This window comes from Rhincodon typus, chromosome 4 (assembly GCF_021869965.1).
Source record: "Rhincodon typus isolate 14 chromosome 4, sRhiTyp1.1, whole genome shotgun sequence".
In the NCBI taxonomy this organism is placed as follows: Eukaryota; Metazoa; Chordata; class Chondrichthyes; order Orectolobiformes; family Rhincodontidae; genus Rhincodon; species Rhincodon typus.
Window position 1 is genome coordinate 82,888,542 of NC_063335.1, and position 26,396 is coordinate 82,914,937.

Below are 26,396 nucleotides of genomic sequence, written 5' to 3' on the forward strand. Positions count from 1 at the left end.
GAGGGATACAGATCCTGTAAATGGAGACAGTTTTAGTGTGGAAGGAGAAAATATGTTAGCACAGGCTTAGAGGGCCGTAGGGCCTATTCCTATGCTGTATTGTTCTTTGTTCTACCAAACTGCTTATCCAGTACTGGATGAGCAAGAAGTTTCTCCACTTAAACATCTGGAAACACAAAATTCATACATACAAGCTCCATTCCCTAGATATTGATTTTATCCCTCTCTCTGGTCCTCAGACTGTTTCCAATGCTGGTGTTATATTTGACCCTACGATGATCTTCTGGTGATATATTCACACCATCACATGGACAGTTTATTTCCAGATCTGTATCATCAGATGACTTCATTCCTGGCTTAGTTTATTTGCTACTGAAACCCTTATCCGTGCCTTCTTATTAATAGACTCAATTATTCCAATGCACTCCTGAAAACCTCACTTGTCTCTTTACTTGTACCGAGCTCCGTTCATCCATCATCCTCATACTTGCTAAGCTATATTGACTCTTGATTAAATGCTTTAATTTAAAAAAAAACTTCACCCTTGTTTTTACAACTCTCTATTTTTGTAATCTCCTCCAGCCACACAAAAGTCACAGAGTAGAGTCATGAGCACGGAAACAAACCCTTCGGTCCAACTAGTCCATGGTGACCATGTTCCCAAACTAAACTAATCCCACCTGTCTGCATTTGGCCCATATCTCTCCAAAGCTTTCCTATTCATGTATTTATCCAAATGTCTTTTAAATGTTGTAACTGTACCTGCAGTTCCTCTGGCAGTTTTTTCCACACACTAACCACTCTCTCTGTAAAAGAAAAGTTGTCCCTCATGTCTTTTTTGAATTTTCTTCTCTTACCTTAAAAATATGCCACCTAGTTTTGAACTCCCCCACCTCAGGGAAAAGACTTTTATTATTGTCCTTATCTATGCCCCTCATGATTTTATAAAACTCCATAAGGTCACCCCTCGACCTCCTATGCTCCAGTGAAAAAAGTCCCAGCCTATACTTATGACTCAAACCTTCTATTCCCAGCAAAATCCGGATAAATCTTTTCTGAAGTCACAGATGTCTCTGCTCCTCTAACTCTAATCCTGTTCTCTTGAACATCCCCAATTTTAACCATTCTAGTTGCTGTGCCTTTATCTGCTAAGGCCATAAGATTTTTATTTCTCTCACTAAATCCTCCCACTAAATCTACCCTTCTACCTCCTTAAAAAGTACCTTAATTGATTCATGCTTTCAATCACCTGCCCAGGATGACCACTTCTGAGGAAATAAAGTAAGAGATACTTTGCTTGTAGAGGGGTTGGTGCTGGTGAAACAGTAAGCAGATATACTGGCAGGATGGGGGTGGGGTGGGTGCTCAGGTACTGGTGGGGTTGCAGAGAAAGTGGGCATGGGTTGCTGGTGAGACTTTGGGGTGGCGGGACGGGGTAGGGGGACCATCTGCCAGGGCTGGTGGGAGAGAAGTGGTGAGACAATAGGTGGGGAACAGTTGGTGAAAAAGTCCAGTCACTCAGGTGAGATTTGAGCTCCAGATGCCAATCTCGGATCTTCATCTCCCCGCTCACCAAGCCTCCTGAGTGAATGTTCCAAGAGCTTCGTGCCTGCTTTTTCTCCATGAATGAGCCTCAGATGACACTCCACAAGTGAGCTTCACGCCTGAACTATTCAACAAGTCTCAATTATGTTGTGTTGTTACTCTGCTGCTCACCTGGCTCCGGTTTCAGACCCAGAAACCCCAGCTAACCTTTACTGCTGCAAGTTGCAAATTCAAGAAATCCACCAGACTCCACTCCAGCACTCCTCCACCAGGATCCTCATTCCTTCTTGTCTCCAGTCTCTAAAAAGATGTACAATCTTTTGAGCAAGCAACAACAAACTTCATTGAACATAACCATACACAGAAGACAGTAAGAAAGGACATCTTGCTTGGAGTCCTATAAAGCCAGCTTTCAGTTTTATGTGATCTAATTTTGCAATGACATAGCTCTCTATGCAATAAACACTCTGCAGCTATACCCAGAGTACATAATTCCCGTTTACGGTACACAGTCCAACCTTGGGGAGGTGATGATCTAGGGGTATTATTGCTAAACTGTTATTCCAGAAACTCATTTAATATTTTATGCTGTTGGGTTTGAATTCCGTCATGACAGATGGTGGAGCTTGACTTCAATAAAAAAAATGTCTGGAATTCAGAATCTACTGACAACTGTGAAACCATTGTTGATTGGTGGAAAAACCCATCAAGTTCACTCATGTCCATCAGGGAAGGTAATCTGTCATCCTCAACTGGTCTGGCCTGTATGTGACTCTGCACCCAGAGCAATGTGGTTAACACTCAACTGCCCTCAGAAATGGCCAAGCAAGCTGCGCAGTTCAAGGGCAGCTAGGGATGGGCAATAAATACTGGCTAACCAATGATGCTCGTGTCCCCCGAGCGAAATAAAAAAAAGGGCATGGGATAACCTCACGGTTGTGCAGAAAGCACCAAAGATACTGGAAAAACAGGACAAGTGGCATCCTGGGAAGAAACACAACCACATGACAATTTGCTAACTTAGGTGGCAATCCTATAAGATACAAACATGGTTCATCACCCCAACCCAGTCTCATGTAACGACGCGTCAAAGTTTGTCTTGTAGTGTTTTCATATGCTCAGTGTGCTAAATTAGTATTTATATTTATATTTTATTCAAATATATGGTTGCAGATTGGCCCAGTAATTGATAATTGGGTTTATTATTTCCATGAAAGTGGACTGAATGAGTGTTGTAGTGTGTTTTGTTTTGATTGAGGGTAGCCCCAGTGTGGTGCAGCTTTAATGAGGGCTGGGGTTAGAGGTGAAAGGGGAAAGGGTGATGTTCCTGCTGCACAAGGAAGGTCTCTCTCTGTCGGTGTTTGATCTTCACGGGCTGCGGCGCAGTTAAAGGATGGAGGAAATAGAAACGGAGGAGGAGAGGCTGTTCAAAAGGCACCGTAAGGAGAGGAAAGAATTACAGGGTAGGTGAAGCCCGGAGAGCGGGGCTGCAGGCCGCTCCCTTCAGCCGGAGGCCGCTGCTGGCGGCGAGTGAAGGCCTGGGAGCCGTTCCCACCGCCTGCTGCTGTTTAACCCGGGCTGTGGAGGAGTGGGACCCGCCCCGTACCTCCAAACCCCGAGGTCAGCTTCACGGTTAGTCTGTGATCACAGCCGCCACTTTCTGATGCAAACAGGCCCCCTGTCTGCACCCGGATTGTTCTTTGCACACACAAGATAAATAACAGTGCTTCTGTCGCGAAAAATTATGCACGACCTTTTCTCCACCCTTACTCAGTTTGTGCACTCCACCCTTACTCAGTTTGTGCAAGGAGCATGCTTTCCACCACCGCTGGACATTCACATTGACATTTACCTTTTAATGTGTGTGCAACACTGAGGTTAGCTCAGTTGGCAGGGCAGCTGGTTTGTGATGTACTGTCACTGGATTCGCATTCAGTGACCCTCAATTTTTCCCAACCAGACTTTTACAAATAACAGATCTTGGACACCAAGATTGTGATTTGAACAAAAATAATCTGATTAATATCTCTGATCTAAGACCCTTCTTTTGAACAGAAGCCACCGCTCTCTCACTGACAGACAGGCACAATTAAGGGATAATTTTAAAAAAAAATGTAATTTGAGAGTTTGATAACTGTTTCAACAATAATACTGGGCCTTCATGAAATCCTTTGACAATGGTTTGTATTACAGACACTGAGTTCTGTATGTCTTGCTTGAATTCTGAAGTCACTAATTGATAGAAACAGCTTCCGCAGTCATCTCAGACTTTTACTTGTTTCTTCCAACTGAGATTCTTTTCTCAGAACTTACAACAAGTCAACAACTGGAGAGAGCAAAACCAGAAGACAGCTGCCCAATCTTCTAAAGCCAAAACTTCAGTCTGTCCAAAACCTAGTCAGTGACAGTTGACTCTTTGGTAGATAAACAGGAGGCTGGAAGAACACAGCAAGCCAGGCAGCCTCTGGAGGAAAGGAACAGTCAACATTCATGTATTACCTTCTTTGACTCTTTGGCTTCTCTTTCTTTTCAACATTCTTTGTGATTGGCTGGCCAGCAGTGGTCCTCCCTTGATTGACCAATTCAGTATCAAACCAACTGCCAGTCCTTCAGCATAACAACATCTCGGTGCCAAATCATCTACTGTGTTCTTGGCCGTAATTAACCTGCATTATCTTTCCAGGCCAGTTCTCAAAAGCAAATATCAGTCTTTTGTTTTTTTTTTAAGTATAAAAAACAAGCTGCTATTCAAAGTTCAGTTCTCAACTGCGACTCTCAGTTCCAGACCAAAAATGAGAAAAAAGCAAAATACTGATGGCCTCAACAGACTGTGGTCGTGATTTGTATTGAACCATCACAGTAATTATTTTGCGAGATATGTAGATTCCAGTGGAATGTGTTCAATTGGGAAAAAAAGTGTTGGGTGAAAGCAAGGGAGAAAAGAATAGTTATAAATAAGTTATGCTTTTTTTTTGTTTGTATGTGCAATACTGAGGTTTCTCAGATTCTCCTTCAATGGGAAGACCTGCTGAATGTATGCTAGTGTCATTCTTGAAGTCAGCTCTGCAAGCATTGAGAGAAACTCACACAATTCATTACAATGAACTCGACACTGTGGCTGGATCTTCCTGCAAAATCCTATTGTCTCAACTCTCTAATGTCCAATGCTCCAAGGAAGGAGAAAAAGAACAATACAGATGCTCTGAAGTTCTCCTGAAGTACAGCAGCAATGATATCAATGACTGGGAGTAGCTTGCTACTAATTGTTCAAAATGGCAACTACTTGCCCATCAAGTTGCATTATACTTTGAGTCCAAAAGCTTTCTTGATGAGGCAGAGAGGAAAAAAATGAAGCAAAGCCTGCTCTCCAGATCTCACTGCCTCATGGGACATTCTGCCCCATGTATCCAAAGATCAATGGGTCAAGATTTGGCCTGTTTAGTCCCAGGAAGACCTAACCAAAACCTGCAATTCTGTATAAGCAGTAACCTTGAATCAAAGGATAGGCAGTGATAGAGGCTTTGTTTTCTTTCAACCATTTGATCGAAATAGGGAAATTAAATTAATATGTATTGATTTTCTATCATTAATAGTGTTAAAACATTTTAACTATTTGTTATTTAGTAGTGCTAGGAAAAATTTGAACATTTGTAGAAGTAGGTGTTAAAGCTATTTAGTGTTTAAAACATTGTGAAGTTGATGAAAATAGATAATGCTCTTCCCCTTGAGTGACTGATTATATGACTCAATATTGACTTGTGTGCCACTCCACAACTTGAGCAATAATGTCTGCTGATATTGTAATATTGATAAATTTATCATCTCTGCATCTGAATGTGTTCACACTTCTTGGAGTGTAATCTCAGAGAATTCTTTGATTAAATGTGGAGGTGCCAGTGTTGGACTGGGGTGGACAAGGTCAGATATCACATGATGCTGGGTTGTGGTCCCACGGGTTTGTATGGGGATGTGGGCTTTGGGAGCCTCGCTGCTCCTTCGACTGTTGGTGGGATGGATAGTATCGGACGCAGAATTTGTGTGTGGGGGATGGGGTGTGGTCACACCATTGATGAGGGTGTGCTGGGCATGCCTGGGCTGCTGTTGAATCTTTAATCAGTTGGAAGGTTTTGGTTGATTGGTGTGTTTGTGTGGATCCCCAAGTTATTTTTGGGTCAGTGTCCTGGGAGAGCTGGGAGTTTTGTCGGTGTGGAGAGGAGGTGATGTTTTGGGTCGGGCAGTGCATGTTAGGTGTGAGGCCAAAACACAAACAGATTCTAAACAAAGTCTCACCCTAACATGCACTGCCCGACCCACAGCCCGGATGTCACCTCCTCTTTATACTGATAAAACCTTTACTTTTCTCAGGACAGTGACTTGGAAGGAATTTGGGGATTTACATATACGTATTAATCAATTAAAACTTTCTAAATGATTAAAGATTTAACAGCATCTTAGGTGTGTTTAGTTCATCCTCATCAGTGGTGTGACCCTTTGATCTTTTACTTATAAATTCTGTGTCTGATACTAACTCTCTCACTAACACCTGAAGAAGGAGTGAGGCTCCGAAAGCTTGCGTTTTCAAATAAGCCTGTTGGACTATAACCTGGTGTCGTGTGATTTCTGACTTTGTCCACACCAGCCCAACAATGGCACCTCCACATCATGGCTGTTAAAATAGTAAGCATTTATATTCTAGTCTCCATGGTGCCCCTTACATTTTAAGTTTTGGAAGAAAGCCTTTTTTAAGAATAGACTCCCTTAATGCAATGTGTTGTGAGACAGATTAGTTTAGAAAGCTGGTTGCTATTATTATAAAAATTAAGAGTAAAGGAGTTATAGATTTATGAAAATTTAAACATGCAAACTTGCTTCCTGTGTTTATTCCTTGAAGAAATCATAGTTATTTACAATGCTTTGCGAATGCTGAGCTATGTCAACTTCGTTTGTTCATTTGCCTGAGAAATGTACAAAAGTTATGAACTATTATTGAATTAATCTGGAGATTTTATCTTCAGTCTTTTTTATGGTTTGATTGGATCTCGATGTCAATGATGAAGCTAGCATTTGTTGCTCATCCCTAATTGCCCTTGAGAGAAGGTGATAGTGAGCCACTGCCTTGGAGCACTGCAATTTGTTGGGTGCAGGAATGACTACAGTGCTGTTTGTTTGGAAGGGATTTTGATCCAGTGACAGCAAAAGAATGGTAATATATTTTCAAGTCAGGAGGTATGTGGTTTGGAGGAGAACTTGCAGGCATTGGTGTTATCATACATTTCCTGTCCTTCTCCTTCTAGGTGGTAGAAATTGTTAGTTTGAAAAATGTCAAAGAAGTTTGGCATGTTACTGGAGATGCTGGTGTTGTCATTGGACAAGTAATCCAAAGGCTAATCTGTTCTAACATGTGTTCAGATCCTACCACTGCAGCTGATGGAGTTCAAGATCATAAGAAGTTGGCACAGACGTAGCCTATCAAGTCTCCTCCACAATTCAGTGAAATCATGGCTGATCTGATAATCCTTAACTCCACTTTCCTGCCTTTTCTCCATGACCCTTGATTCTGTTACTATTAAACATCCGCCTACCTTAGCCTTCAATATACTTAACTACCAGCCTAGACAACAGTTTTTTCATAAAGATTTCCACAGATTCACTATCCTCTGAGAACAGTAGTACCTCCTCATTTTGTCTTAAATGGGCAAGCCGTTACTCTGAGATTATGCCTTCTGGTCCCACAGGAGAAATAACCTTTCTGCATTAATCCTGTCGGGTCCCCTGAGAATCTTGTATGTTTCAATAGGTACCTCTCGTTCTTCTAAATTCCTTGAGTGCAGGCCCTCAAAAGACAGTTTCTCCCAGATTCAACGTAGTGAACTTTCTCTGGATTGCGTCCAATGCTGGTAAGCTTTCCTTAATTAAGGGGCCCAAAACTATTCATAGAATTCCAACTGTGGTCTTACCAGAATCTTGTATAGTCTCAGGAAGAACTCCCTATTGGTAGATTTCATGCCCTTTGAAATGCAGGCTAACATTCCCTTTGCTGTTTCTGTTACCTGCTGAACTTGCCTGCTAACTTTTTGTGATTCGTGCATGAGAACTTCCAAATCTCTTTCTACTGTAGGCTTCTGTAGCCTTTCTTCATTTAAATAATATTCAGTCTGTCTGTTGCTGCTGGAAAGTGCATGTGGACGCATTTTGTCTCATTATTTTCCATCTGCTAAGTGTTTGCCCAGTTGATTAGTCTGTCTATATCCATCCGATGCCTTTTTCTGTCATTCTCAGAACTTGCCTTTCCACCTAATAATTGTGGCACAGCACTACTCCTTGTGGTACTCCACTAATTATAGGTTGCCATCCTGAAATACCTCCCTTAGCCCAACTCTCTGTCTTCTGTTAGTTAGCCAATCTTCTATCCATGCTAATATTCTACCTGCACCACCGTGGGCTGTAGTCTTATTAAATAGCCTAACATATGGTACGTTATCAAATGCCTTCTGAAGCTCTCTATATATTACATTCACTGCTTCTGCTTTGTTTAGCATGCTTGTTACATCCTCAAATAGTTCTATTAAACTTGTCAGGCATGAGCTCCACATTGTGAATCAGTACTGACCCTACTTTATCATGTTACATTTTTCTAAATGCTTTGCTATTGATCATTTCTAATGGACTCTTAACATTCTCCCAATCGCAGATGTTAAGCTAATTGGCCTCTAGTCACCTGTTGCTTGTCTCCTTCTATTTTTAAATACATGTGCCACATTGGCAGTTTTCCAGTCCCCTAGGAGTTGTTTTCCAGATGTAAGGAATCTTGAAAGATTACTGCAGTACATCCACTATCTCTGCAGCTATTTCTCTTAATGTATCCTAAGATGCATCCCATCAAGTCCCAGGGATTATTGGACTTTAGCCCTATCAATTTCCCGAGTACATTTTTTTCTGATATAACTAATAATTATTGCAATTAATTTCCTCTCCTCCTTTTGCCTGTTGAATATTTAGTAATTTTGCAATGCCATTAGGATCTTTTACCGTGAAGATTGATGTAAAGTGTTTATTCAACTCTTGGTTCTCCATTTTTATTTTCTCAACCTCACTTTCTAAAGGTTAACTTTGGCAACTCTTTTACTTCTTATATATTTCAAAAACTCTTGCTGTTTATCTTGATATTACCTGGAAGTTTGCCCTTGAAGTTTACCTTCTCCCTCTTTTTCTTGGTTGTCTTGGTTTTTAAAACTTTCTCAATTCTCTGTTTACCACTAATCTTTGTCACAATGTATGTTCTTTTCTTTAACTTTGACGTTATCCTTAACTTCCCTGTGCTTAACCCCTTCCAAGAGTCCTCCTTCCTCACTGAGTTATATCTCTGTTGTGAACCAGAGCTATTTTCTAAAATATCAACTGTGGTTTTCTACTGTCTTCGCTGCAAATTCCCTTCCTGGTCTACTTCAGCTAGTTGTGCCCTCATTCCTTAGTTATTACCCTTATTTAACTTTTTGGCACAGTTGTTTCCAACCCAAGTTTCTTCCTCTCCAGTTCAATGTTAAATTCTGCCATGTTATGGTCACTGGTTCCTAGGGATGTTTTCCTCTGACATCACTTAGAGTCATAAAGGTTTACAGCATAGAAACAGGGAGGCAATGGCCTAGTGGTATTGTCACCAAACTGTTAACCCAGAGATCCAGATAAAGTTCTGGGGACCCAGGTTTGAATCCTGCCACGGGAGATGGTGGAATTTGAATTCAATAAATATCTGGAATTTAAGGATCTAATGATGACCATGAATCCAGTGTTGATTGTCAGGAAAAACCTATCTGGTTCACTAATGTTCTTTAGGAAAGGAGACTGTCATCCTTACCTGGTCTGGCCCACATGTGACTCCAGACCCACAGCAATGTGGTTGACTCTCAACTGCCCTGTGGGCAATTAGGGATGGGCAATAAATGCTGCCTGACCAGCAATGCCCTCATCCCATGAATGAATAAAGGAAAAAAAACAGACGCTTCAGCCCAACTTGTCCATGCTGCCCAGTTTTCATCATTTGCTTGCATTTGGTCCATAGCCCTCTGTACCAATCCCATCCAAGTACCTGTCCAAATGTATCTTAAATAACAAAATTGTATTCGCTTGCACCAGTACCTCTGGCAGCCTGTTCCAAACACTCACCATCCTCTGTGTGAAAAATTTGCCACAGTGGACTCTTTTGTGTCTCTCCTCTCTTGTCTTTAAATCTTTGCTGTGAGACACGAATTTATTAAACTTGCCTCATCACACGTCACCAATTCGAAAATAACCTGATCGCTAGTTGAATCCACAACATATTTTTCTAGAAAATTGTCCTGAATACACTCTATGAATTCTTCCTCATGGTTACCTGTGTCATTCTGACTAACCCAATTTATATGAGGACTAAAGTGTTTTCAACTCAATTAAAACTCCAATTTAAACTCCATTAAGTAATAAAATTCAGTTAATAATTCAGAAATTGAAATATAGCCACAATAAGTGTGATATTGAAACCATCATTGCTTGTTTTTAAAAACCTATCTGGTTCACCAATGTATCTTTAGGGAAGGAAATCTGCTATCTTTAGCTGGTCTGACCTCAATGTGACTCCAGATCCACAAAGATGTGTTTGACCCTTACCTTATGTTTTCACTTCAAAGGGCAGTTATTGGAAATACTTGGCATGTCTGGCAGTATCTATGGAAAGGGAAAAAAGTGACACTTTGAATCATAGAATCAGAGATGTTTTACAGCATGGAAGAACGCTTTTCGGCCAGTCGTGTCCGTGCCAGTCATCAAGCATCTATCTATTCTAACCCCATTTTCCAGCAGTGGGCCCATAACCTTTGAGTTACATATGATTCTCCTTTGACCAGTGAAACAGAGAAATAAGCATTAATTTGCACCAAACCATTACTTTGTATCTTTTAAATGAATTGCTTAATTTAATTACATCCTGTTTTCTGCATCTACGTAGAATGTTTTTATTTTTACATTCAAAGAAAGCAAAGTGCTAAGCATTGCATCTTCACTTTGAATCGCAGCGAAAATACAGGCAATGAAAAATGCTGTTGCTAAAAATGACAAGAAAAGAAGAAAACAGCTGGTAGAGGAAGTTGCAAAATTTGAGACTGAGTTGGAACTGAGGCATGAGGAGGAACTTAAACAGCTCACTCGGTCACTTGATAAGTCTAGTGCGGTGAGGAAATGGTTTTATATTTAGATTCATGAGTAACTAATCAAAAATTATAATTTACTATGTGGTGCTTTGTGTCCATGTATAAGCAACTTCATTTCTTTACAATCACCAGGTCATTTAGATTGTTTTAAAGTCATTATTTCTACTGATTTTTGTGCTATTTTATGTCCTGATGCTTTACAAAATAACTTGCACAATAATAACAAGAAAAAAAATCAATGTTCATTTTTACTACTTGAGGGAAATATAGATTCTATATATCAGTTTGGTTTTAATTTACTTGATGCATGTAGTTAAGACTTCCTCAATTTGATTTCGATCATTTAGAATACAAAATTGTTAAACCATCAGGAAGCCTTGGTATATTATTTTTTTTAAAGTTTAGTCAGAGCTTTTCATTGGTAATGTGAAAAATGCTGCAAAGATATATTGAATTGGGTATCTGAGATATCTTTTATGTCCTGATAATATTATTTTTCATTAGGTTGAATCATCTACTAATGGAATTGCAAATTTAGAGTTGGAGATTGAAAATGGTAAAGCATTTAAGCAATCGCGGATTTCCAAGGCACAAAAGAGAAGGGTATGTTTTTTGACCTGAAATACTGTGGTCATGTTTTTCCTTTTGATTTGTATTAAATTAAAACGTGTGGTACATGCATTGTTTTAAGTTCACAGTAGTGTTCAAAGACACTTTTTCTATTATTTGATTTTAATCAATTTAAAAATATACCTATTTTCAACTCCAAAACAAGGAGAAGAAAGCTGCTCAGGACAGAGAACGGGAAGAGAGAATAGCTGAAGCTGAAATTGAAAATTTGAAAGGAGCCAGACACCTGGAAAATCAGAAACTTGCTGAAATCCTTGCTAAAAGGCAGTTACAGATCAGGCAGATCCCATCTGATGGTCACTGCATGTATAAAGCAATTGAAGATCAACTTAAACAACAGGGCAGTCTGTTGACCCTCACAGATCTAAGGACACAGGCAGCTGAATACATGAGAAGCCACGTGGATGATTTCCTGCCTTTTCTGACCAACTGTAATACAGGAGACATGTATACACCTGGTAAGTATTAGTGTACTGCTTCAAATGCTTGAAGTTATTGATTCTATTAAAAGTTAAATTATAAATATGATTGGAAGTATGATGGTTTTACACAAAGGGCAACAGTGTGATGTTTTTAAACAAAAATGCTGTTTTTTCTGTACTATTAGAGTCTAATAGTGTACTTAAATGAGCACATCTTCAGTGTTCTGCTCACAAGGCATTCCCAAATTTCCTGTACAAGATTACATTCCTGTCAGACATGAGTGAACTTTACCCCAGATTTTGTACTATTAAAGATAGCTATTAGCGTTTATTTTGTTAACAGTTTGGCATATGTGTGGTTAAATGTGGACATTCAGTAACTGTTGTCAGTGTTTCTTCAGGGCGTATTTGCCGAGGATTCCTCATACTGCGATGAATGAGAAATCTTTTCTACTGATGAGAATTTCCACTATTATTCTCTTTGGCTCACTGTTAAAACTCTTGTAGTAGTTGGACCCTGTTGAAAAATGTGTAACTGGACTTTTTAACAGCATATTAAGTTCATAATTATTGCTAAACAGCCTCACTGACCCTATAAGTCATTTCATATTTGCTTGTCACACTTCTCCATTTGATAAGAAATTTCCCATTTTGATATCATTTTAGAAAGTCTATGATATTTTAGTTTCTTTTATCTAGTATGTTAGTTTTGTCTTTTCTAGTGCATATATTAAGGAAGTATATTAATTCAGAATATCCACTATTTCATACTGAGATGTTTATATCAAATAGGTAGCTTCTTTTAGGTATGAAAAGGTGGAGTGCAAAGATGAGATGAAGTAAGTCCAGTTGAAAGTTTAGCATGATATTTGGGTTAAGTGGTATCCTTTTGTGTTCTAATATCAACATTTCTCATTCTTGAAGCTTGAATTCCCCTTTGAGAAAAATGGAGATGGGTATGGTGGGATAGACAGTGAAAATCAGCGATGCAAGGAGTTGGTAAAGCATGAAATTGGTCATTGATTTTTCTTTCAATTAATGAATTTATCTAAAACTTCCCATGAAGAAATGTATATGTAAATGTTTTGTTTTGATTTGATTTGATTTATTACTGTCACATATACTGAGATACAGTAAAAAGTATTGTACTGCATGCTAACCAGACAAATCATACCTTACATAAGTACATCAGAATATTGATGTGTAAACGTGTAAAGTATAAAGCATTAAAGATTGAAATTTTCTGTCCAGAGAAGGAAGCTGGTATGAATGCATTAAAGGAAATTATGTATTATTCATTTGACAGCAATTCAAGATATTTTCAATCAAGCTGTCCATTTTAATTCTGATAAGGACCTAATTCCATTTTTATTCAACATCAAACTAATTTTACCTCAAACCAGCATTTGATCAAGGACTGAATGTTATGTGCCCCTGCCACGTGCTTTTAAGGTAGGTGAGTATGTAATGTCTGCCACTTCCCCATCCACCACCCCTACTAAGCACCCCTGTAATCCAGGATTGGCACCAAAAATTGTAGCCCACTCACCACATGTAAATATATAGTTGAGCTTCTCAAAAGCTCAATTGACCCTGATATTACATTGCATATGCAAATATGGTTGGCATGCGTATGAATGAATGCATTATGTATGCCGTTCCCATTTTTAGAAACAAGTTTATACTATGGGATGGAAAGAGATCTGCTTTCTTCCATTTGTGATTCAGAGGCAGCCCCCTCTCCTCAAAGCCACACCCCAGAATACATCCTTCTCCCCACAAAATGTTCAGAATCTTCCATGACGCAAAATCATTGTCTTAGCTTAGGCCAGGGTTGTCAAGCCTCCTTGTGGCTCTGTAATGCCAACAGTGCCCACCAGGGAGGAAACCCTGTGATCGGGAAGTAGAGAGAGCTGTAAATTAAACAATATCAGGGAGGAGTCAAGCTTAAGTAGATGTAGTAAATCAAGGGGTAGAGTCAAAGCGGGAGAGCAAAATAGTAATGTGGGAAAGAGGATCAGAATTCCAGAAAAGGCTAGAAGGAATAAACCTAAGAATACACCACCAAGACTAAATGTTACAAAGATAACAACAAATGATGTTGTGACAAAAATGCTTTGCATCATATCAGAATTGTAACAAATGCTGGAGAAACTCAGCAAGTCTGGTAAAAATCTGTAGAGAGAAACATAGTTAATATTATGAGTCTGGTATGACTTATTCAGAACTGATAGGTGTTAGAAAATGTCTCTTTACATACTTTTGACAGAAGCAGAGGAGGTGCAAGGGGAACGATGGTGAGGTCTGGTACAAAAGACAAAGGGTTGTTAATGAAGGTGAAAGAGATGTAAAATGGGTGTGAATTAAGGTATGAAAGGGAGAAAATGGTCCTTCCTTATGAGAAAATGTCCATCATCAACATAAATTAAGTAAAATTAATATACAATGAACTCAAAGAGAATGAAGAAATTTATGAATAGGATTGGATGTGCTGGTGACCGGCTACACTGGTGTGCCACAAACTGGTAAGATATAGGTGTCTATTCATAATATTCCTCTGTACTGAGTTGGAAGTTGGGGTTAAAAATAGTTACAAACCTTTAACTTGAGTCTTTTGGTTGAAGAAATATGTTTTATATGATTTTCTTTGCAACTATATTTTTTCTGTATTACTTTAAGAAAAAATCTCTATTACAGAGGAATTTGAAAAATACTGTGATGAGGTAGCCAACACAGCAGCCTGGGGTGGACAACTTGAGGTAAGGAATTGTTATTTTACTTCAGCTACATTTAGATGATATTCTAATTCATAGTTAATATTAGCGGTCCTTGCACTATCCGTTAACTAATCACGCCCAGCACATATTGTGTTAGAATTATTGAGTGCTATCATAATTCTTTTGAAGTTGTATCCCATATAGGGTGGTTAGAAAGGTGTTTAGCACGCTTGCCTTCAATGCTCAAACCTTTGAGTACAGAAGTTAGAATGTTATATTGAGGTTGTACGGGATGTTAGTGAAGCCTCTTCTGGAGTGCTGTGCCCAGTTCTGGTCACTGGACAGGGTTCAGAAGAAATTTACCAAGATGTTGCTTGGAATTCAGACTTCTTTTAACTGGAGCACAGGAGATTGAGGGGTGACCTTATAGAGGTTTATAAAATTATGAGGGATAGGGAAAAGGTGTCTTTTTGCTAGGGTGAAGGATTTCATGACTAGGCAGCATACTTTTAAGGTGAGAGGAGCAAGATTTTAAAAAAAGGACATAAGGGGCAATATTTTTACACAGGTAGTGGTCTGTGTGTGGAATGAACTTCCAGAGGAAGTGATGGATGCTGGTAGAGTTACAACATTTAAAAAACATTTAGATAAATACATGAGTAGAAAAGGTTTGGAGGGATCTGGGCCAAGTGCAAGCAGATGGAATTAGTTTAGTTTGAGAATATGGTCAGTGTGGACTGGTTGGACTGAAGGGTCTGTTTCCCTGCCATATGGCTCTATGCCTGTCTACCCGATTGGCAATTGGAAGAAAAAAGCTAGGGCACGAGCACTGATCCTTGTGGTACCTCCCTTGTCATTGTCTTCCATTCTGAAAATAACCCATTTATTCCTATTCTGTTTTGTTTGTTTTTGTTAATTCATTCATGGGATGTAGGTATTACTGGGCCAACATTTATTGCCCATCCCAAGTTGCCCTTTAGAAGTTGGTGGTGAACTGCAGTCCATATGCTGTAGTTGCACCCACATTGCTGCTGGGGAGAGAGTTTCTGGATTTTGACCTAACAACACTGAAGGAACGGTGATATGATATGTTTCCACATCAGGAGAACGTTGGAGGGGATGCTGCAGTTTGTGTTGTTCTCATATATCTGCTGCCCTTGCCTTGAGATGGTAATGGTTGTGGGGTTGGAAGGTGCTGTCCAAATACCCTAGTCACCTTCTGTGCTGCACCTTGTAAATGGTATACACTACTGCAACTGATTGTTGGTGGTGGAGAGAGTTCATATTTACGGATGTGGTGCCAATCAAGTCAGCTGCTTTGTCCTAACTGGTATCAAGCTTCATGAGTGTTGTTGGAGCTGCAGGAAAGTGGGGAGTATTCCATCACACTCTTGACTTATGCCTTGTAGAAAGTGCGGTATTCTGAGCATATGATCTGCTGTTGTAGCCATTGTATTTATATGGTGGTCCAGTTTAGTTTCTGGTCAATAGTAACCCCCGGTATGTTACTAGTGGGGGATTCAGTGTTGGTAATGCCATTTAATGTTGAGATGCAATGGTTAAATTCTCTCTTATTGGAGATACTCAGTGCCTGGCATTTGTCCGGTGCGAGTGTTACTTGCCACTTTTTGACATGGACTGTTTCAGTATATGAGGAGTTGCAAATGGCGCTGAAGAATGTGCAGTCATCAGCAAACACTCTCACTCTTTCCTTAAGATAGTGGCAGGGTCATTGTTGAAACAGCTGAAGATGTTTGGGTCAAAACACTACCCTGAGGAATTCCTGAAAGATAACCTAAAGCTGAGATGATTGACCTCTAACAACCAGAATCGTTTTCTGATGTGCTCGGCATGACTCCAACCTGTGGAATACTTTTCCCCTGATTTCTTTTGTTTCCAGTTTAGCTAGGGTTCCTTGATGCCACATTCAGTCAAATCTGGCATTGATGACAAGGGCTGCCCCTCTCACCTCACTTCACCTCTTGAATTAGCTCTTTTGTGCAAGGCTATAATGAGGTCAGGAGCTGAGTCAGTGAGCAGGTTATTACTGAGCAGATGCTGCTGATGACCCTAGCCCTGTTGGTGGAGAGTATGACGATGGAACGGTTATTGGCCCTGTTGGATTTATCCTGTGTCTTGTGTGCGGAATGTCCCTGTGATTATGATCATATTGTACTTGTGTACAACTACTTACACATGCCAGAGCCATCACCTTATTGATAATGTTGATGGACCCATTCATCCTTTAATTCAGTTTATCAACCTCTTCCAACAAGTCTGCAAGCCATTCCTCTGCCTGTTTGTGCATTTTGGCAAGTCATTAATGTCTGAGAACTTGGGATCACCATTTGCATGGGGCTAGCCTCTGGCAGTCTTGAGTGACAGAGACCTGAGGCGTTTGGTCTTTGATCAACTGAAATGAAGTGTCTGAGCAGTTCATGCTCCCTCGTCTAATCTAGATAGAGTCCTCACCTGAGGTGAAAGTCTCTGAGCTTGTGGAGGATGCAGGTGGAAGCCTTGCTGGTATATTCTCCATAGGTTCCTTGTCGGAGATGGAAGTGAAGCTGGAGCTGAGGGTCTCCAGCGTTGGTTACTTTGCAAAGGTTTGTTCCAGTATTGCCTGCATCACAGGAGAGAATTAGTTCTCTAAGTGGGATAAAAGCACATTAAGAATGAGGTAGTGCTGGTATTAATGGAAGAGCAGTGCAATACAGCACATTGGGTTGATTGGCCATTGAAATCTCCCCGTTCCTATGAGAAGTTATGGGCCAATTTCTCTTGCTATGCGACAAAGGGAGGGATTCAATATGATGGAAGAGCAAGTAGTGATGATGTACGAGCAAGAGAAGTGGTAAGGTATTCCCAGTGAGAGTGTAGGAAGCCTAGCAGGCAGAAGTGGTTAGTAGTTTTGGAGATTAGATGAGCGAAAACCATTGAGAGGACATGATGGATGCAAAGATGTGTGTTTTAATCCATGAGCATTGGTGAGATGTGTGCGTGGAGTTTTTAAAAAAAAAATGGCATGGTCCTGTGAGTGTGACATAGCAGAGTGAAAGTGGTGACACACTCCCTTGTGGATTATTGACCTACTTCCAGTACTGCTGGACATCCTGCTTCATCTGATTTCAGCCCTGACCAGGCTGCTACATGGCTCCAGGCTGCCTGGTTATGGTGGCATAACATCCAACATCAGTGAGCTAGAAAAGAATGGTCCTCCTCTTCAAAGCCCTGTTCACCAGTACCTCCAGGTACCTGCCTGTGATGTAGGGTGTGAGCTTTCATTTCTATTTGCTAATGGTCCACCCCACAGTGTGAGGGGCAGATCCTAGCTTGCTAAGAGGATGTTTCCCCTCATGGGAGAGTCTAGATCCAGGGGGCATAGTCTCAGATTAAAGGGCTGTCAATTTAGACTGAGATGAGGATCCTAGCTGTGGAATGCAGCTGGGCTTTAGATAAGACGCCAATGGTGTGAATACTAGAAGATCCTGGCGTTAGTGAGCACTTCTGCCTTTTCTGCTGAGTGATTCCGCAAGAAAAACAGTTACATAATAAACAAAGTGAAGAACAAAAGGTTGCGTTAGAAAAGTTGCTCTGAGACATGGTGGACCAAGTTCAGTGAGCCAAAATAGATGCAAAAGCAGGGAAGGGGATACAAACAGTTTACGGAGAGATATTCATAGGTTAAGTCAGTGGGCAGAAAGTAGTCAAATGGAGTTCAATTTGTGAAAATGTGAGGTTTTTCATGTTGGAAGGAAGAACAAAAGAATAAGATATTAGTTAAATGTAGAATACTACAGAAAGCTACAACATGAACTTACCTGGGGGTACATATGCACAGAAAGCTAGCACACAGATGCAGCAGGAAGGCTAATTGAATGTTGGCCCTTATTTCAAGGAGGTTGGAGTAGAAGAGTAGAGAACTGTTAATGCAACCGTACAGGATGCTGGTGAGACCACATCTGCAGTACAGTGAGCAGTTTGTTCCTCTTCTTTAAGGCAAGGTATTGTTTCATTGGAGACAGTTCAGACAGCTTCACTAGAATGATCCCGACTGTGAAGGGATTGTCTTCTGAGCAAAGGCTAAACAGGTTGGGAGTCTACTCACTGGAGTTTAAAAGAATGAAAGTTGATCCCATAGAAACATGTCAGATTCCTAAGGGGTAGTAGGAACTGCAGATACTGGAGAATTTGAGATAACAAGGTGTAGAGCTGGATGAACTAGACCCGAAACGTCAGCTTTCCTGCTCCTCTGATGCTGCTTGGCCTGCTGTGTTCATCCAGCTCTACACCTTGTTATCTCTGATTCTTAAGAGGCTTGACAGGGTAACAGCTAAGAGGATGTTTCCCTTCATGGGAGAGTCTAGATCCAGGGGACATATAATCAGATTAAAGGGATTCCAATTTAGACTGAGATGAGGAGGATTTTCCTCAGAGAATTGAGACTCTTTGGAATTCCTTGCCACAGAGAGCTGTGGAGTAGAGCTCTTGTGTATGTTTAAGACTGAGATAGATAGATAGACACATACATACGTACGTACTTGAATGTTTGATCAGTAGGGGAGTTAAGACAAACACTGGAAGGTGGTAGCCGTGATGCTTGTGAATGGCAGAGCAGCCTTGAGAGGCCTGTGCTTTTTCTTATGGTCTTCCAACACATTAACCGAAAATGGAAAAATCTACCCGATGTTGTCTTATTACATCGATGATCTGAACAACCGTGAAGGAAGTCTTTCCAGATTTCAGTAAGAGTATATTTGTATGACCATGACATATTTTTGTGGTGTGTAATAGTATCTTACACAAGTGTGGTAGGAAGTCAACTTGATCTAAATATCCTTGAACTCCAGTAACCACCTCAAAGGGGAAGTTACCAAGGGTATTCTTGTTCTGATTTCATTCTTTACAATGATTATCAGAATCAGTTTTGTTTTCCAAGCATAGAATTGAAATTCAGACACAATTCTAGAACCTCTGTTTCAGTGATTGTCTTTATTAGGTTTCTTTAGCTTGTCAATTCAACCTCAGTGTTATTATTTCATCTCTTGTAGTGATACCACAGGTGTTGTTTGTCCTTTAAAATAAATGCATGAATTAGTTCATTTAGTTTGGAAAGACTATCATTGTTTAGTTGAAATTAAATATCTTTCTACTATGTACTTTTGCTTAATCTTTCAAACCTTTAATGCTTTTGAGATTTTTTTTTTCAAACAAATGTCAATAGAGAATTTAGTTTCAAACCAAAGCTTTGTGTACTGTGATATAATTTGTTTAGGTTAAACTAACTTCCTATCCCAAAGATGCAGGACTGTCTATTAACTACACATACTATCTTGAGATATCTTACATTTTTAGGTTTAATTCAAAACTGTGAAATGGTAATAATATCTGAATTTTTTTCATACATGATATTTCTTTAATTCCTTGTAGTTGAGGGCTTTGTCTCACGTTCTGAAAATGCCAGTGGAGGTGATACAGGCAGACTCTACTCCAATCACTGTAGGTGAAGAGTATGGAAAGAAACCAATAATTCTAGTGTAAGTAGAAACCCTGTAGGATTTTTCACTACAAACTAAAATAATACATGTCAAGTTTTTTCCCATCAAGTTGAGAAAAGTTTACTGGGGCAGGTATTCCGATTTACAAAGAGGTCTCTTCTGGTTGTGCGTCAGTAATGAGTTGGAAGATGACTTATTCTTATGGTTGCAATAATAACTGGTATGAATCGACTATTGGATGACTTTACATTCACTTTAAAGAGTTGAGCATCTGCTCAGAAAAGTGTAGTTCAGAATAGGAACTAAGTTTCATTCATGTTTCTCACCTATGTAACGTAGTTGCCTCTATCTGATATCTGTAGAGTAGGTAGGTCAAACTTTCCATTTCATATTTAGGTCCCTGTATTAACTTTCAGCAATGAGTGATTTCATTTTAGATTTACCTGCAATACTTCCTGGCCTGAAGATTACACTATGAGTTAAAGTTAGATGACAGTGTAATGCTTTTTGTATTGGAATTAGCAAAACTTGAAAACAAAAGATAGAAACAATTAAAGGCCAATGTATTGTTAGAAAATTATTTTTCAATTAATTTTTTAGCGCAGGTTTCCCCCAGATTAATTTTTGATTTTAACATCACTCGTCTCAGTTATCAAACATTGAAGTTTTAAATTCCTTTTTTTCTTCATTTAATGTTTCAGTCCTGACTTTCTGCTGCCCTCTTGCTGCTTCCCACCACTGACTTCTTATCCACTGTTCCTTTTATAAATTTGACCCCACTAAAAGATAATGCCACCTACACATAGCCTTGAGTGCGTACCCCTTGCTGTGAAAGTAGTTTGGCTGTATGTTGTTGGTTTATCAAGTTGTTGACAACTTAATAAGAGCTGACAAAAGCCCAGTGTGTTCTGACACTTCATAAGTTGACAATGAACATTTCTCAGTGGAGGAAAAATGAAACAGTAATTGCATCAAAGACACTGTCATAAATTCCTCAATTTAATGAGTCAGAAGTCAGATATATCAAGAGTTGTGTATCTACAGCTGCAACAACCATCTATATACTTTAATTTTGGAGAGTACAATACTTTAATATAAAGGTAGTATTATAGGATAAACATTTCAAATATTAAAGATTAGATTAAACAAGAAATATTTGAATTGCTAGCAATATCATTTTAATTATGAAGAATAAATCTCTTGTCAGTGTATGTCGAAAGGCTTGCTATCTTGTAATAATTGGGTTGCTAGTGTAAAAAGAAATGAGTCAGCAGTTCAACCACTCCTGGGGCTGTTGTAAAATTGGAACTAATTGAGCTAATGTTGTTTATTCTTTTATAAAAACAGTTTTTTATACGGTCTTACAATATTGAATACTTTATTCTTGTTTACAGGTACATGAGGCATGCATATGGTTTAGGAGAACATTATAACTCTGTAGAACAATTAATTGACATACCTACAGAAGATGTGTGCTAAATATTGATCAGTATTTGCATTTTATTTCTTACATCAAAGTACTGGAATTTCTCTGGTGTAATTTTCATGTTGAGCTGAAAATTGTGCTGCGTGCACAGGCTCATGTGGAGAATTTGATAAAGATAATGCCTGTTCCAGTTTTTTTCTTGATAAACCATTTAATGGTGTGAAGACCAGCAATAAAAGCTGAATTAAGACTGCATATGCTCATTGAGGTTAAGTAATGTCAGTGATCTTGCTCTTCAGTATATGCTGTGCATAGTGAGACAAATAAAAATTTCAGATGTGAATAGCAATGGAGATGAACCCTGTAGGTTGTCTCAATTGGAGATCCACAAAGTGTTCTGTTTCAAAAAAAAAGCTGTTCTGTAGCACTTCACTTCTACTTATCATTCAATGCTGTAGCTCAAACATGTAATGCACACTACAGATTTTGTGCCATTCGATTTTACAACAAATGTTTGCAGGTTGCAAAGATTTATCCATCTGAATATTTTTCTTAACTGCTGAAAATGACACTGCATGCACCATGAGGATTGGATAAAATAAGTTGAGATAATTTATTAAAAATCCACTTTTCGGGTGTTGAATTGGAATCAGAAACTGCTTCTTTCAATCACAGAATGTTGGCTATCAAGTTTTCTCCCCTATGTATACACAAATGGGATATGATACTCTTTACTGCTTCACCCACATGGACAGTTGTTGAATATTAACCCAGAGTTTGAGTGTTGATAGACATTGTCATGTGTGTTCCAATTTTGACTAGATCCATACGTTCGTTCTAACAGAAAGCCGTGCATAAATATCAGGAGTTTGACCTCCAGCAGGCACATCAAAAGAATTGAAGAATTTTTTTAACTTTCCTGAATAAACATAAATGCCATTTGTAGCTTTTAAAGTGATGAACATGCACCTCTGCAGGAAATGTATATTCCAATGCAAAACTAGAAGTACTTCCGTGAGGGCAAAGAGATGTTTGATACAGCTTGAAGACAAGATGCCTCAATATGTCAGATATGTTTGGAGTTCTGCATTTGAATTTATTAAGAACTTACCACCAACCATCTTGAATAACCCAACAATGTAGTAAACAAGTTTTATGATAATTAAGACTGAAGCGGTTGCGAATACGTTATTGTTGAAACAAAAACAGGAATTGCTGGAAAAGCTGAGCAGGTCTGGCAGCATCTGTGGAGAGAAAAACAGAGTAAGTGTTTTGGGTCAAGTGATGCTTCCTCAGAAAGGACCAGAAGAAAGATTGGAATGGAGATCCTGTCAGAGAAGAGGAGAACTTATTCAAGGCGATTTGATTTTGCTTCATTTACAGTGAAAAGATTTGTTTGCGAGCAGTACTGGCAGATCACAGTAAGCAAGGACAGACAGATCATAGGGTGAAGAAAACCTGGACAGAGTGAGGCATACAGGTTACACCGCACAGGACATGTGCAAGGCAAGATCAACATTATTTGAAGTTAGACAGTCCATTCATCAGTCTAATAAGATGTTCTTGAACGTGCTAGTGCAAGTGTTCAAGCCTCTGTGTCTTCTACCTGACGGAAGAGGTTGTAGGAGACCATTACTGGGGTGCAATGGGTCTTTATGATGGCAGCCTTTTCACAGCAACAGGAGGTGTAAATGGAGTCCATAGATGGGAGGTTGGCTTCTGTGATAGTCTAAGCTGTGCAAACACCCTTCTGTAGTTTCTTACAGTCCTGGGCAGAGCAGTTGCAGTAGAAGGCCGTTATGCACCTGGACAGTACGCGTTCTAGGTTGCATCTGTAAATTGGGTGAGGGTCCTTACGGACATGCCAAATTTCCTGAGCTGCCTAAGGAAGAAGAGGCATTGTTGTGCCTCCTTGACCATTGCATCTATGAGGGAGGTCCAGGACAGGTTGTAGGTTATCGTCACTCCAAGGTGGGCATACCTAGAGGAGAAGTGGCAGTGAGTTTAATACTAAATAAAAATGAAAAGAACTGCGAATGCTGTAAATCAGACACAAACAGAAATTACTGGAAAAGCTCAACAAATCTGGCAGCATCTGTGGAGAGAAATGAGAGTTAACATTTCGGGTTGAGTGCCCCTTCCCCAGAACCATTCTGAGGAAGGGTCACTTGACTCAAAATGTTAACTGTGATTTCTCTCCACAGATGCTGCCAGATTTGTTGAGCTTTTCCAGTAATTTCTGTTTTTGTGTCTGATTTACAGCATCCGCAGTTCTTTCGGTTTTTCTTTAATGTTGAAACTTGGGTGGCTGTTTATTCAATAATGAGACACATCAAAACAAATTCTTTTTTTAGAGCATGAGTAATGCTTGTTCTACAGTGATCAACACTTGGTGGTTCCATTATTGGACAAAGTAAGAAACTGCAATTTGCACATCTCTAGTGTCTTTTACCTAACAAATTGTTCCAGGATGTTTCACAGGAACCTGGGTGACATGGGCAGGAAGAGGGAATCAACTGTGTGATAGATATTGTGGTAGGGGAGCTGGTGATGGCGTATATCTCTGGACTAGTAATTCAGAAACCAATCTAAAGTTCTGGGAATATGAGTTTGAATTCCACCATGGCACTTGGTGAAATTTGAATTTAAGGAAAATCTGGAATAAATAGCAAGGTGACCAGGTAACCATGTTGTCATTAAAAACCTTTCTGGTTCACAAATGTTTTACAGGGAAGAAATTCTGCCATCCTTACCTGGTCTAGACTATAGGTGACTGCACACCCACAGCAATGCGATAAACTCTTAACTGTCCTCTAGGCAATAAATGCTGGCCTAGTCAGAAATGATCACATGAACAAAAAAAGGCAGATTTTCAAAGACTTTTGAAGAACAGGAGAGATATGATTAGGTGAAAAATTTAGAGTCATAGATTGCATACGTTTGGAGTTGATATGAGGTTTCAATGAGCATTTCAAGATGAAGGGCTATGGGGATGTGACCTGGTCATTGTACATGGTGGAAGACACCGTGTATGATGGTATGATTATTTTAAGTACATAAAAAAATGAGAGCAGGAGTAGGCCATACAACCTGGAAGCTTGCTTTGGCATTCAGTAAGATCATGGGTGATCCACCTTTATTTACCATTTTGTGCCTTGATTCCCTTAGCGCTAAAAGCTTAATAGCTGTTTCCTATGAACATTCACAATGACTGTGGGGTAGAGAATCCTGAAGATTCACAGCTGCCTTGAGTGAAAATGTTTCTCCTCATCTCCGTCTTAAATAATTGGCCTCATATTTTGAGATTGTCCCCCTTGTTCTGTACTTTCTAGCAGGGGAAAAGGCTTCCTTGTATCTACCCTGTTAAGCCTTCTGTGAATGTTAAACACTTGCAATTATGTTCTACTTTAAACTCCATTGATTATACACACATTCTCATCAATCTCTTCTCATGGGAAAGCTGACTTATCCCAGGAAGTTCCTCTAATTTAAAACCTTTTGTGCATCTCTCAAGTTAAGCTCTTCCACCATTGGCTCCAAACTTTGGAAATGTTCCTCTACACTTCTCCATCTTGCTTCCTTCCTTGAAGACACCGCTTAAAAACTACATTTTTGCTCAAACCTTTGGACCCCTGACTTGATATCTCTCCTGGTTTAATGTCATTTTTCTCTGCTCCTATACACGTCGTGGGTTAAAGGGGCTATATAAAAAGTTGTTTTTGTTTAGTCAGTCTGAGCTAGGCATTTTGTGGTGGAGTGATCAAAACAACAGCACTCTAGGTGTTGCTTCACCAAAGTCTGGAATAATAGTAAAACTTCCTTACACTTTTATTCTAATCAATTTACAGTATAGGTTAATTAATTGCTTGCTGTGATTCATTTGCAAGGACACCCGAATTCCACTACCTACCAATATTTAGTGATATTTCCCCATTTTAAAGAAAAAAAAAAGTTTCTGTTCTTCATAACTGACTGGATAATTTCACATTTCCCTAGATGTCTGTCTGCCACCTTGCCTGCTCAGACAACCTGTCCATATTTCTTTGTCATTCTTACAGCTTACTTTGCTACCTATCTTAGTATCAGCAGCACAAGCAGGGGAGATAGTGTGCTGGTAATGTCGTGAACAGTAGTCTGGATTTGAATCATACTGTGGCAGGTGGTAAAATTTATTATTTAAAGAAAACGTGGAATTAAAAGCTAGCCTAATGGTTACCACGTAATAATTGTTTTGTCATAAAAATTCATCTGGTTTACTAATGTCCTTTGGGAGGGAAATCTGCTGTCTTTACTTAACCTGGTCCACACATGACTTTGGATCCACAGCAATGAGGTTGATTTTTAATGGCTGTCTGAAATGGCCCAGTCAGTTCAAGGGTAATTCAGGATGAGCAATATACTGGCCTTAAAGGACATGCCTAGATCCTCAGCGAATTTAAAAAAAAATAAAATATATTATAATTCCAATATTTCTGGAAATCTATTGTTCATTAACACCTATAGCTTAGAATTTTTTAAGCAGATGCATACAACTCATTATCACTTTTGTACAGTACTTTGGTGGAAACATGGAAAATACAGTATTTGGATCAATAAAACAATTCTTATTCCTGGTGTATGTGGTTTAATCACTGTTTTATTTCTATGTTATATTTTCAGATCACATACTTGTGTTTAAGTATTTTATCATTTTTGTATAATCCAGAAAATACCAAAATATAAAATGACGTGGCCTGAAGCATTCTGAACTGAAGTACATTACTACACAGACACTCCCTTCATTTGCGGGTTGTGAATAGTTGAGGGACAAGTAGGGCTCCTTGTGGTACTTGTAGCTGGAAAACAGGTCCAACTTTCTGAGATAGTAGGAACTGCAGATGCTGGAGAATCTGAGATAACAAGGTGTAGAGCTGGATGAACATAGCAGGCCAAGCAGCATCAGAGGAGCAGGAAGGCTGACGTTTCGGGCCTAGACCGTC

General features: G+C 39.4%; 2 protein-coding genes across 2 annotated transcripts in view; both read left to right on the plus strand.

Annotated features, from left to right (window-relative positions):
- The first annotated feature begins 2,831 nt into the window (after nt 1–2,831).
- On the plus strand, nt 2,832–22,066 carry otud6b (OTU deubiquitinase 6B). The gene is made up of 7 exons (XM_020537214.2): nt 2,832–3,008; nt 10,593–10,747; nt 11,232–11,330; nt 11,503–11,815; nt 14,477–14,538; nt 19,924–20,030; nt 21,386–22,066. The coding sequence occupies exons 1-7, from the start codon at nt 2,939–2,941 to the stop codon at nt 21,468–21,470; spliced, it is 891 nt and encodes a 296-aa protein (XP_020392803.1). The 5' UTR covers nt 2,832–2,938; the 3' UTR covers nt 21,471–22,066.
- A 2,327-nt stretch (nt 22,067–24,393) lies between these two features.
- The window catches only part of lrrc69 (leucine rich repeat containing 69), a 64,523-nt gene continuing 62,520 nt past the window's right edge, over nt 24,394–26,396 (plus strand). Inside the window, exon 1 of the mRNA XM_048596148.1 lies at nt 24,394–24,454. Within this exon, the coding sequence (XP_048452105.1) occupies nt 24,394–24,454 (61 nt within the window). The remainder of the gene's footprint in view (nt 24,455–26,396) is intronic.

Excerpts from the sequence above, each read along its gene's own strand:
- otud6b (XM_020537214.2), top strand. The coding sequence starts at position 2,939 with ATGGAGGAAATAGAAACGGAGGAGGAGAGGCTGTTCAAAAGGCACCGT. Across the intron at positions 11,816-14,476 it reads AGGAGACATGTATACACCTG|AGGAATTTGAAAAATACTGT; the intron begins GTAAGTATTAGT and ends TCTCTATTACAG. Across the intron at positions 20,031-21,385 it reads AAGAAACCAATAATTCTAGT|GTACATGAGGCATGCATATG; the intron begins GTAAGTAGAAAC and ends TCTTGTTTACAG.